Below are 13,143 nucleotides of genomic sequence, written 5' to 3'. Positions count from 1 at the left end.
TATTGGTCCTCACCATTAACTATGGGGATATTTTGCTACCTTTTTCAGTTCCAGAGATATACGCATGAAATTCCAGCTGAAAATTTCAAAGCAGTACAGAGGGGGTGCTGCACTGATAGACATGCTGCCCTCCAGATGAGACATTGGTCCAAATCCCTATTTGCTCTTTCAGATGGATTTAAAAAAGAATAGAATAGATTAGATTAGATTATGAGGGCACTCAGTCCTAGTTTATTGTCATTTAGTAATGCATGCATTAAGAAATGATACAATGTTCCTCCGGTATGATATCACAGAAACACAAAACAAACCAAGACTAAAACTGACAGAAACCACATAATTATAACATATAGTTACAACAGTGCAAAGCAATACCGTAATTTGATAAAGAGCAGACCATGGGCACGGTTTAAAAAAAAGTATCAAAGTCCCAATAGCCCCATCATCTCACGCAGACGGTAGAAGGAAGAAAAATTCTCCCTGCCGTGAACCTCCAGCGCCGCAAACTTGCCGATGCAGCACCCTGGAAGCACCCGACCCCAGCCGACTCTGAGTCCATCCGAAAACTTCGAGCCTCCGACACCGAGCACCATCTCTGCCGAGCGCTTTGACCCCGGCCGCCAAGCAACAAGCAAAGTCGAGGATTTGGGGCCTTCCCCTCGGAGATTCTGGATTGCACAGTAGCAGCAGCAGCGAAACAAGCATTCCAGAAGTTTCACTGGATGTTCCTCCGTGTTTCTCACATCCGTCTCCATCAAATCAGGATTGGGCACGGCATCCTACTTAACAAATCGTATTAGAATTCAAGATTGTTTAATGTCATTTCCAGTACACATGAGACCAAAATAATTGTTCGACGATGGAAATTATGGTTTCACACTGCTCTCTGGGGGTCAATATTTAAGTTCCTTTCAACATGACTGAAAACACATTGTTCAATTACCAGAATCAGGTTTAATATCACCAGCAATGTGAAGGGGGCATGTGCTGGGTGTTAAAACGCTCTCCACAGTACATCTGTAGAAACTTGCAAGTGTTTTTGATGACATACCAAATCTCAAATCTCTAATGTAATATAACCGCTGTCTTGCCTTCTTCATAGCTGCATTGATATGTTGGGTCCATGTTAGGTCCTCAGATATTTACACCCAGGAACTTGAAATTGTCACTTCTGACCCCTGTGTGAGGACTGGTGTGTCTTCTCTATCTTGCTCTTTCTGAAGTCCACAATCAGTTCTTTGGCCTTACTGACATTGAGTGCAAGGCTATTGCTGTGACAGCACTCAACTAGCTGGTATATTTCGCTCCTGTGCGCCCTTTCGTCACCTTCTGAGATTCTACCAACAATTATCGCATTGCCATTTGTAAAAGCTTGCTGTGCGTAAATTGGCTGGGTTGTTTTGTATGATACAGTGGTGATTACACTTAAAGTTCGTAGTTGTCTGTAAAACCTTTTGTGGGCCTTTGGGTGGGATATTGAAGACACTATAGAAATGTAAGTCTTCCTCTTCATGTCTTTTCAAGGTTAACTTTACTTTTGTGTGGCAGGTTGTCTCCAAATACCATGGTAACGCCGCACAAGAAAAGCATGCTGGGAACAGGAAACTACGATGTCAATGTGATCATGGCTGCTCTTCAAACGAAAGGTTACGAAGCAGTTTGGTGGGACAAACGAAGGTAGGGTCGATGGGAAGATCTTGTGTCACGGCTTCACTCCAGGGTTTGAGCACATAATTCGAGTTTGCACCTCAGGGCAGTCCTCAACCAGCGGGTGTAGTCTCTTAGATAAACCAACCCTAGTTCAGTTAAGGAAAATTTTCTTTGTTAAAGGCTGCGAATTGTAGGAAAACTATGCCGGAAATTTTATTCAAAATGTAATCTACTGTGAGTTTGATAATTTACTTGCGCACCAAGGGTATTGAGGGTGTCAGACAACAAATGGAGTTAAAGCAGAAGGTTAGTAATGATCTTCTTGATTATATCTGTATAACCCCTACTCCCACTCCTATTCTTATAACCAACAAGCTAGTCGTTGGTCAGTTGTTTTGACATGTTTAGTTCCCACTGATGTCATGAAGATTACTTATCTACCATTTATGTCCTTACCTATTGTGGGACTGTGCTGTGTGTAATGATAATGGATTTTTTTAAACTAATTTTCTGTTTGTTAAAGTGCTTTAAGACATCCCAAAGATGTGAAAAATATCATTCATACGTATTTCATTCTTTCTCAAAATTGGAACCAATTTTAATCTCCAAGTCATCAGTGTGGCATCACTCCTCACTACTGAAATACTTGTTGTATTACAGTATATAGGAAAAGGTTGGTAGGATTCGTCAGCTGTGGTTGGCATCTCACCTAGGAGAAGGAAAACTCTGATCTCAAACCTCTGCTGCCTTGCGACTGTACCCTCTCAAGGGGAAGCAATTGGGAGTAAACCCTGAGGGGGAAAAGTCTGGGGCTGGAATCCCTTAGGCAGCCCTCCGTTGAGTTCAACTCTGACTGGCAACTCCTGCAACGCCACTGGTGCCAAACTGTATCGGTCTCTGCCGTTCCTGTGGGTTCATCAGCTGTGTGGAGAGAGGGAGCCTGCCACATGGGCAACAGTTTGCTCCCCATATTTTACTGCCCTGGCTTGCATACGAGCTTGCACATATAGTACGTAGGTAGCTGAGATGTAACATCCATGGTTGACCCCGACCAGTGGAGGCCTCACAGGAATAGGGTGTACTCTTTTTCAAGATTCATTTTTTAACAGAGCTAAATATTGCCTCCATTGTGTCATCTGGTAAGTTGGAGTCAGCAAAGGACTGAGAGTTAAAAGTGTGTGTGTGTATGTATGTGTATACATGTGTGTATATATGTATTATGTAGCCCCCGTCAGCAAGCCTCAGTGTCACTCAACTCGCTGTTGTCTAGGGAAACAACCCTCGGCCCTGCCAGACTGGGTAATTAAGTTTGTGTGGATGCTGTGTGATGTACCCCACCCTGCCAAGTAACAGACAATACACCATGTACGATTAAATGAATTACAATTTATAGATATTACTGGAACTATATAATTAATAGAGATAAAGTATAAAAGGAAAATAAAAGACGCCACACTTATCAAAGTTCAATCTCTTCATGCACAAATAGTTGGAGCTCTAGTAACGATCCTCTCTTCACCATTCTATCCCCTCTGACCACCTCGACCTGCCGCCTGGGACCAACCACGGTGGTCGACCAGACGCTCCACACAAGTCTGTCTTCATCTCCTCTCCTCGCCGAAGACCCTGGACCTCGGACTCCTGCTCGGCGTCTGACCCTGTTAACCGGCTCACAGCACCTTGTCCATCCTCTCTCTCTCCGTCGCGCCTTCTGCCCAAAAACCCACGCATCACAATAACTAACAGACACACTAGAAAGAATAACATCTATCCCAATTGGTTTGTTTACTCTCTTATCAATAACCTAACCCAAACAAGCTGCTAGCAGGGGAACTTTCTCAGCAGTTAACATAACAAAGAAGCCATTTTAATTAGCCTACGCAGTAACATAAAAGAAGAAACCCCTTGTGTGTACTGTACGTTGAAACATACAGTGAGATTCATCGATAGCATCAACTCAGTGGGGATAGTGCTGGGCAGCCTGCGAGTGTTGCCGTGCTGCCAGCACCAACATAGCATGCTCGCAATCACAAACCGGAACCTGTACTGTGCGTCTTTGGATCGTGTGCAGAAACTTGAGTACCAGGAAACCCACGCAGTCACGGGGAGAACGTACAACCTGCTTTCAGGCAGCAGCGGGAATGAACCCGCGTTGTTGGCGCTGTAAAGCATTGTGCTAACCACTGTGCTGCCGTACCCCCCCAACCCCACCACAGTCCAATAAGGAGATGGCAGATAACCCCGCGTTCAATTCTGTCACTGTGCGTTAGGAGTTTGTGCATTTTCCCCTGACTGCATGGGTTTCTTCTCACATTCCAAAGACGTAAGGCTTAGTAGTTTAATTGGTCACATGGGTGTAATTGGGCAGTGCAGACTCACTGGATTGGAAAAGCCCGTTACCGTGCTGTACCTCAAAATAAGAATATCATAAAAATAGGATTTCACGTTAATCTTTACTACGGAATACAATTAGAATCCCAGGAACAGCAATAAATTGGGAATTGGAAAGGAGAAAGGAGCTCAGGACAATTACGATCACCTGGAATGTAGTACTGAGCAAATTGTTGTAGCTGCAGGCTAATGTGCCCCAGCTCCTGAAGTGGCTAATACCTTATACTTTATTGTCGCCAAACAATTGGTACTAGAACGTACAATCATCACAGCGATATTTGATTCTGCGCTTCCCGCTCCCTGGATTATGAATCAATAGTAAAATATTAAAAATTTAAATTATAAATCATAAATAGAAAATAGAAAAATGGAAAGTAAGGTAGTGCAAAAGAGCCGAGAGGCAGGTCTGGATATTTGGAGGGTACAGCCCAGATCCGGGTCAGGATCCGTTCAGCAGTCTTATCACAGTTGGAAAGAAGCTGTTCCCAAATCTAGCTGTAATGAAATAGAAGATAAGACAGAACAATACAGAAGCAGGCCCTTTGGCCTACCGTGCCAAATTAAACTAAACCTATCTGCCTGCACTTGATCAATTTCCCTCTATTCCTGCATATTCATGTGCCTCTCCATGTGCCACACCTGTTAGGGGTATAGATGGGGTGAACTCACTCAGTCTTTTTCCCAGAGTTGGGTATCAAGAGTGTATAGGTTTAAAAAGAGAGAAGGCAAGAGATTGAGAGGAAAATAAATGAGCCACGTACAAAGATAAAGAAAACAAATATTCACAGCCTAAGGAGGCTTCAAAGATATTCATATATTTTAAGGGAATGTTTTCAGATCTAGCAAATGTTAGAGTATGTGAGCATTTGCGGGAAGTAAGAATATTATCTAAAATGTTAAGAGATTGCAGAGTTCTGAGATGCAAAGAGTTTTGCAAGTCTAGGATTATGATTTACAAAAGACGAGTGTGCAAGTACAGTTAGTAATCAGAAATGTTAATGAAATGCAATCATTTATTGTGAAGGAGTTGAATACAAAGCCAGGAGGTTAAGATATAAAGAGCGTTTGGGAGAACACACGGAGTATGGCATTGATCTATCTGTGAATGCATGGGAAGCAGTTCCGGGAAGGCCCACTGGACTAATATCTGGAATAGGAAGGTTATCTTATCTCAAAGGGAGCAAACAATAGACTTGTATCTACTGTAGTTCAAAAGAGTGAGGGAAGACTTGTCTGAAGCAGACAAGATCCTGAGAGGCCTTAGTAAAGTGGATGTGGGGAGGATGTTTCCTCTTGTGAGAGAATCCAAAACCGGGGCTACTATGTAAATTTAGGGGGTTGCCTCCTTCCTCTTCCTCAGAGTTGTGAGTTTGGAATACTCTTCCTCATAGTGCGGAGGAAGCTGTGCCTCTGAATAATTTGAAAACAGAGGTAGATAGTTTCCTGATAAGCAAAGTGTGAATGGTTATGGAGATGGACAGGAATGAATAACTCAGATTGCCATCAGATCGATCATAATGTAATTAAATGTCTGGGCATCTAGAGAAACTGATTGGTCTACTGCTCCTAGTTGGAATATTCATGTACAAGAAATTTTACTAAATTTCAAAGTAAATGTTATTATGAAAGTACATATATGTCACCATTTACAACCCTGAGATTCATTTTCCTGTGGGCATACTCAGCAAATCTATACAATAACTATAACAGGATCAATGAAAGATCAACCAGAGTGCAGAAGGCAAGAAACTGTGCAAATGCAAAAATAAATAAGTAGCAATAAATAACGAGAGTATGAGATAAAGAGTCCTTAAAGTGAGATCATTGGTTGTGGGAGCATCTCAATGATGGGGCAAGTGAGTGTAATTATCCCCTTCTATTCAAGATCCTGATGATTGAGGGGTTGTAACTGTTCTTGAACCTGGTGGTGGGGGTCCTGAGGCTCTTGTATCTTCTATCTGATGGCAGAGGCAAGAAATGAGCCTGGCCTGGGTAGTGGGGATTCCTGATAATGGATGCTGCTTTCCTACGACAGCATTTCATGTAGATGTGTTCAGTAATTGGGAGGGCTTTACCAATGATGTACTGGATCCACTACCTTTTGTAGGATTTTCCGTTCAAACCCATTACGATGCAGTGGTTATGTTCTTAAGAACCTAATATTGCAGCAAGTCTTGTTGTTAGCAAAACAGGCTATAGTTGTTTTAAAAACAGAAGTTTAAATAGGTTTTCCCACTCTTGCTATAATCAGTGCAGAACACATAACACATTTAGTGTTTCCTAATCCATCAATCATATTTAAACTGATATGCATTACAGCAGAACTACCTGATTGTTCAAAATTTCTCCAACATTATCAGAGTATTTCTCTAAGTTGCAGTGTGGTACAGGATTGTGAAGGATAAAATATCAGAATCAGGTTTAATATCACCGACATATGTTGTGAAATTTGTTAATTTCAAATTTCAAATGGCGGGAGGAGAGAGAGCAGCACACTGCGCGTGCGCAGCCCTCCAGTGAAAAATGATATCATATCCATTAAATAGGGGCCATGGACAATTCTGATTTGATGGAGACGGATGTGAAAGCACAGAGGAACATCTGGAGGAATTTCTGAAACGCTCGTTCGCTGCTGTCATTACTGCGTGGTCGGGAGTCTTTCAGAGGGTAGGCCTCACAATCCCCGGCTTTGCCTGCTGTGGCGACCGAGATTGAGGTCGAATTATTTGGACAGAGATGGCGCTCAGTACTCGGTGTCGGAGAGCTGATCAGAGCTCGAAGTTTTCGGATGACTCAGAGTCAGACTGTGGTCGGCATGGCAGGGAGAGTTTTTCTTCCTTCTCCCGTCTGCGTGAGATGTGGGACATTTGAGAGCCTTTGAACTTTTACTGTGCTCATGGACTTCATCAAGTTATGGTATTGTTGCACCGTTGTAACTATACGTTATAATTATGTGGTTTTGTCAGTTTTTTCAGTCTTGGTCTGTCCTGTGTTTTGTGATATCACACCGGAGGAAATATTGTATCATTTCTTAATGCATGCATTACTAAATGACAATAAAAGAGGACTGTGTGTCTTCATAATCTAATGATAAATATAGAAAAAGACTGAAATACATTCAGTATATATATGTATATTAAGTAGTTATTAAAATAAGTAGTGCAAAAACACAGAAATAAAAGAAGTAGAGAGTAGTGCTCATGGGTTCAATGTCCACTTAGAAATCGGAACATGACGGCAAGACCAGATGTTTACATCAGTGGTTGACGAGGAATTCCTGGGCAATTTCTGTTCTGGCTTGGACAAGCTGGTAATTTAAGTACCTGTGATTTATCTGATCCTGGTAGTGCAGTGTATAAATAGAACAGATGCATGAAACAAATGGGATTCGATACAAGAAGCAAATATCATCGCTCATCATGGGTCTAATTGCTTTCAGTAGTCTCACAGGGAAATACGACAGGTCACCATTTGGCGGCACGTGCTTCTTTTTAAACTGACGATAATGACGCAACGGATTGCTACTGAACTTGTCCAGATCACCTGAAGTAATTTCTTTAATTTTGCTATGGTATTGAGAAAGTGATATCAGTTGTGGTTCTCAGCTGTAGCAGGCTAAAACGGGAAAATTTAATCGTGTCCATCGAGCTGCGCCACTTCAAATTCACCCTTGAAGGCGCCCCAGAAGTAGATTTTTCTTTCTGTTTTTGCACCACTATTTTTAATGTAACTATTTAATCTACATATATATTACTATTATTTTTTTCCTACGTTTACCATTGTACTGCTGCTGCTAAGGTAGCAAGTTTCACAACATATGCTGGTGATATTAAACCTGATTCTGGTATCACAATTCAAGACCAATATTCAAGAATGTTTATTGTAATTCCTCAGTACATGAGTTTAATGGAGAACAAAATGTTTGTAATCCCCAGATTCGACGCAGTATTTAAAAAAAACACTAAGCATAAAGAACACGATAAAATCAAACGAAAGTAAATACAAAAGCAATCGAATAAAACACAACGTATGAGTAACCCTTTTATGCATAGACTGTATGTACATAAAGTGACACTAGGTGATGTGTATGTAGTGGTGGTGGAGTTGATTATGGATGGAGGTGTTGATCAGCCTGCCGACTTGGGGGATGTCACTGATTTTTAAGTCTAGTGGTCCTGACGTGGATGCTGCGTACATAGCCTCTTCCCTGGTGGGAGTGGAATGTAAAATCTCCCTACACACACAAACACAAAAAAACACAACTGGATTTGTTTGCAAAAACAGTGAGTCACTGTGTTAAACTGCACAGTGAAAGTGCTGCAATATTGAGTGTTTGTGTGGTGTTTGTGAAAGCGGGGATGAACCCTCTGCCTTTTTCTCTGCAGAATGGCTTTATGCCTGACAAAATATCCGCCTTTATAAATTCCAGCTCTGGTGCGGACCAGTAGCTGATGTGAATCGTTTTACCGAAGGCTCCTTGTGCCCTTGTTAAGATAAAAGTCATCAGCAGCATCACTGTCACTGTGGGGCTCATCTGGAAATGATGCAAGCGCATGTAATGTGCTCAGCATGTTAGCTCTGCGTCAGAGTTCTGAGAACCTACATTTGAGCTTTGAAAGTTGGTTTGCGTTAATTTATTGATGATTCATCAGGGCAGATAGCCTCCAGCTTCTAAGCAGCCTTTGTAATTTGTTGGAGGCTGGGTAGTGAACCTGTTTCCTTATCTATAACCCTGAAGCCACTGATTCACTGCTAATGTCTTCCCAGTTGCTGCACACTAGACTATATGAGCATAATGCTTTTCATACTTCCCAGAAACTTGCTCTTCCATTTCTGTAGCTCAAGCCTTATTTCCTCATCCATTCTGTGCCCCGAGCTGTATCAATCTCAGCTTTAAATATAATGAATGACCCCCGCCCCCCCAAGCTAGACAACTCTTTAAAAATAAATAAATAAATCTGCATGAAGAGATTTCTCCTCGTCTTGCTCCTATGTGGCCAATCCATTATCTCGAGGTGACAGTGAGAGTAATTCTCATCGGATGTTAGCTAGTCTGACGCAATCCCTGTACTGAAATGTAAAATTAAAACTGAACTTTGTCGAAACTGAAGCTGGTCTGAGCCTGAGGACTGGTAACTGAAAAGCAAAGATGGTGAAGATCTGAAATTTAAAAAAAAGCCGGAGATACTGTTAAAGTTTCTACTTAACAGAAATGGAACAGTGAGGGGAAAAAAAAAAGTCTTTAAGTTGCAGAGGGGATGTCTGTGAAGGGATGGAGATCTTGGTCATGGCTGGAGTCACCCGTCTTGTAAAGGCACTGCCCAGAAGAAGGCAATGACAAACCACTTTCTGCTGAAAAATTTGCCAAGAACAATCATGGTCATGGGAAGACCGTGATCGCCCGCGTCGTATGACACAGCACGTAATAATAATGACAATGACTCCAGAGGAAAGGATTGCTGCTGCAGTCCAGAGTTATGCCAGTTCTGCAGTTGTCAGTAGGGTTTATTATGCCGTGATTCTCAGGGTCTCCGCCTTTCTGGCTCAGTACTGACCCTCTGCCTGTATCCCATTGTGTTCCTTCCTGGCTTCATAGGTGCATGGAGTCTCCAGTTCACATCAGCACACAGCAATGAAGTCATATGTTATTAGTTTTACTTACTCACAAAGCTCAAAAACTTGCAACTTTCATCAGAGCAAACATGACGCATCATTAATCTCTGTTCTGGGAACCCACATGAAGATCTTTTTTCAGACAAAGCTATGACATATGGAAATAACCTGTTTCCTCTCCTAAAAGTTGACAGTTAAGTTCTGACTATCCTACTAGTTAAAATCTGTAAACTCTAATGTTGAGGCTTTATAAGGCACTGGTGAGGCCTCTTCTGAGTATTGTGAACAGGATGTGCTGACACCAGAGAGGGTTCAAAGGCGGTTCACAAAAAATGATTTTAGGATCGGAATGGTTTGTCATATGAAGAGCATTTGATAGCCCTGGGCCTGTATTCACTAGAATTCATAAAAATGACGGGTGACTTAATTGAAGCCTATAGAGTGGATGTGGAGAGAATGTTTCCTATGGTGGGTGAGTCCAGAGGATATAACCTCAAAATAGAACAGAGATGAGGGAGAATTTCTTTAGCCAGAGAGTGGTTGAATATGTGGAATTTGTTGCCACAGGCGGCTGTGGAGGCCAAGTCATTGGGTATATTTAAGGTAGAGGTCGATAGATTCTTGATTGGTCAAGGTACGAATGGATGCAGGAGGAGCCAGGAGATTGGGGCAGAGAGGAAAAATGGATCAGACTCGATGGGCCAAATGACCTACTTCTGATCCTATATCTTATGACCTTATGAGTGGGAAATGAACCTTCTGATCGCGGTAGTTTTCAAGCACAACAGATTGTAATTTTGCACATTAACCTATCAGTGTTCCTTATAAATGTACGTTGCTGAAGATGACTACAGCTCTCTGTTAGTGTATGTTTCTGTAACCAAAAGGTCCTTTCAAAACTCTGCAATGTCTCTCTTTTGACACTACTTTCCTGTTACTTTTTTTTACTAGTTCTCAACCCCAAGTTACAGGAAACCACCTACTCTTTGAAAATGTCACAGGCAAAATATTAGTAAAAGAAACCATCTTAAGACCTGGTCAAGCATCCCAAAGCGCTTGGAGTTTCTAGAGCTGCTCTTAATTGTGTCCCTTTGCCTTCTGAAATATTTCCTTTCTTTTTTTGTTCCTCAGAGATGTTAATACAATCGCCCTGTCAAATGTGATGGGCTTTATCATGAACATCCCCTCCAGTTTGTGTTGGGGTCCCGTGAAACTTCCTCTCAAGCGGCAGCACTGGATTGGCGTACGCGAAGTCGCAGGAATCTACTACAACCTCGACTCGAAGCTGAAGTTGCCGGACCAGATTGGCAATGAGGACGAGCTCAGGTGAGTGGTCACGGGCAGTGCAGTGAATGACTGCTTTTGCCAGAGAATGAAGATATGTTAAACATACAGTAATCTCCGTGTCACTTGGGTCTGGCCTAGTCTTAAAGGTGACGTCATTGAGCGGTCACTTTAATAGGTGCAATCGGCCAACCATGTGGCAACAACTCAGTGCATAAAAGCATGTAGACATGGTTAACAGGTTCAGCTATTGTTCAGACCAAACATCAGAACGGAGGAGAAATGTGATTAAGTGACTTTGATCGTGGAATGACTGTTGGTGCCAGATGAGGTGGTTTAAGCAACTCAGAAACAGCTGATCTTTTGGGATTTTCACACATAACAGTCTCTAGAATTTACTGAGAAGGGTGCAAAAAAAAAACCGTCCAGTGAGCAACAGTTCTGTGGGCGAAAACACTTTGTTAATGAGAGAGGTCAGAGGAGAATGGGTAGACTGTTTCAAGCTGACAGGAAAGCAACGGCAACTCAAATAACCACACGTTACAACGTGGTGTGCAAGAGGCATCTCTGAACGCACAACACGTCGAACCTTGCAGAGGATGAGCTGCAGTGGCAGAAGAGCACTCCGGTTTCCACTCCTGTACCTGATAACGCGGCCACTGGGTGTATATTCAGTTCAAGTTTAGGGGTCAAGGTACAAAACACAGAACCAGCAGTCATACACAGCACAAGGCACACATAACACGTGTAAGATAGAAAGGTACAGCCACTCAATAAAGAAGTCCAGACTGAAGCCATCCAACACCGCCCAAATTTGCAGACAACAACAGAGCTTGTCTTCTGCGGAGCGAACACTGGGGGGGCCGGGGGGAGGCAGCATCAACTCCAGCCTAGACACTGCGCCACACTGCCTCTGGTGGAGCACACTGGCTCTGACACCTTTCTCCCGGCACTGTAAACAGGCAACACCATGGTTTGAGGCCTAGCTCTCACACATACAAGATAGTAACAGACATCCCACCTCTCCCGGAAGTTCCAGGAGTCTCCCGCATATTAATAGTGGCTCCCTGATGCCCACAAATTATATACAATATCACGGAAATCAATTTTTTTGAGAGCGAGCGAGAGAAAGCAAGAGAGAGCGTGAGAGCGACCACGAGAGAGAGAGAGAGAGAGCACGCGAGAGAGAGAGAGCGAGAGCACGCCATGGCAGAGTGTTCCAGAAAAAGAAAATATAAAACGTACGTCACCCCAGACTACACTAAAGTGTACCCCTGCCTAATAGGGGTCAAAAATAATGACAGTGTTGCTCGCTGCACTGTTTGCAACAGTGACTCTTCTATTGCCCATGGTGGGTTAGACTGTAAAAGACATGTTGAGGTGAGTTTAACAGGTGTCATTCGTTCATTAGCATAGCTAATGTTAGTTAAACTAGCTGGCTGGCTGCTAAGGAGCTACTCTGTTGCAGACATCCCACCTCTCCCGGAAGTTCCGGGAGTCTCCCCCAAATTGATGGTGCTACCTCCCTGAAATGAGTTTTTGCAGGGTGGGATGTCTGTAGTAAGCACAGGTAGGATATCAGTAAAACAGTCATGGAAAACATATATGTATATAGTCCAGACCCTGTGATTACTGTTTTGCTGAGGGAACGTGGCGGGGGTGTTTACATTTAGAGGGATTTAGCCAACTGAGCATTGCCGCCATCTCCTTGACACAATGGCACAAATAGTAAGCTTACTGCTTCGCAGCACCGGAGACCCGGATGTGGAACAAGATGCGTTAATTGGGAAAATTCCCTGCAAGCAAAGCAGACAAAATAGATGTGACATCCCCCACTGGGAGTAGGAGGCGGGGTGGGGGCGGCACTCTGGTTGCAAGATACTGAGGCATCAGCACTGGTTCAAATTATTTTTGTTCACTGGATTGTATTTAACAAGTTCGTACACTCCAGAATCTGAATCAGGTTTAATATCATGAAATTTGTTAGCTTGCAGCAGCAGTGCAATGCTTAATAACTGAGGGGAAATTTTTTTTTTTAAGAAGTAGTGAATTAATGTTCATGGGTTCAATGCTCATTCAGAAATCAGATGGCAGAGGGGAAGGAGCTGTTCCTGAATCACTGAGTGTGTGTCTTCAGGCTCCTGTACCTCCTCCCTGATGGTAGTAATGAGAACAAGCATGGCCCGGGTGGTGGGGGTCCTTAAC

At 42.9% G+C, this 13,143-nt stretch overlaps 1 protein-coding gene across 1 annotated transcript in view; it reads left to right on the top strand.

Annotated features, from left to right (window-relative positions):
- josd1 (Josephin domain containing 1) overlaps nt 1-13,143 on the top strand; it is a 47,599-nt gene that overhangs the window by 30,259 nt on the left and 4,197 nt on the right. The window contains exons 2-3 of the mRNA XM_063062812.1: nt 1,549-1,677; nt 10,786-10,980. Of these exons, the coding sequence (XP_062918882.1) occupies nt 1,549-1,677; nt 10,786-10,980 (324 nt within the window). The remainder of the gene's footprint in view (nt 1-1,548; nt 1,678-10,785; nt 10,981-13,143) is intronic.

Source organism: Mobula hypostoma, chromosome 11, assembly GCF_963921235.1.
Source record: "Mobula hypostoma chromosome 11, sMobHyp1.1, whole genome shotgun sequence".
NCBI classification, from domain to species: Eukaryota; Metazoa; Chordata; class Chondrichthyes; order Myliobatiformes; family Myliobatidae; genus Mobula; species Mobula hypostoma.
This window is presented reverse-complemented; position numbering and strand designations above follow the sequence as displayed.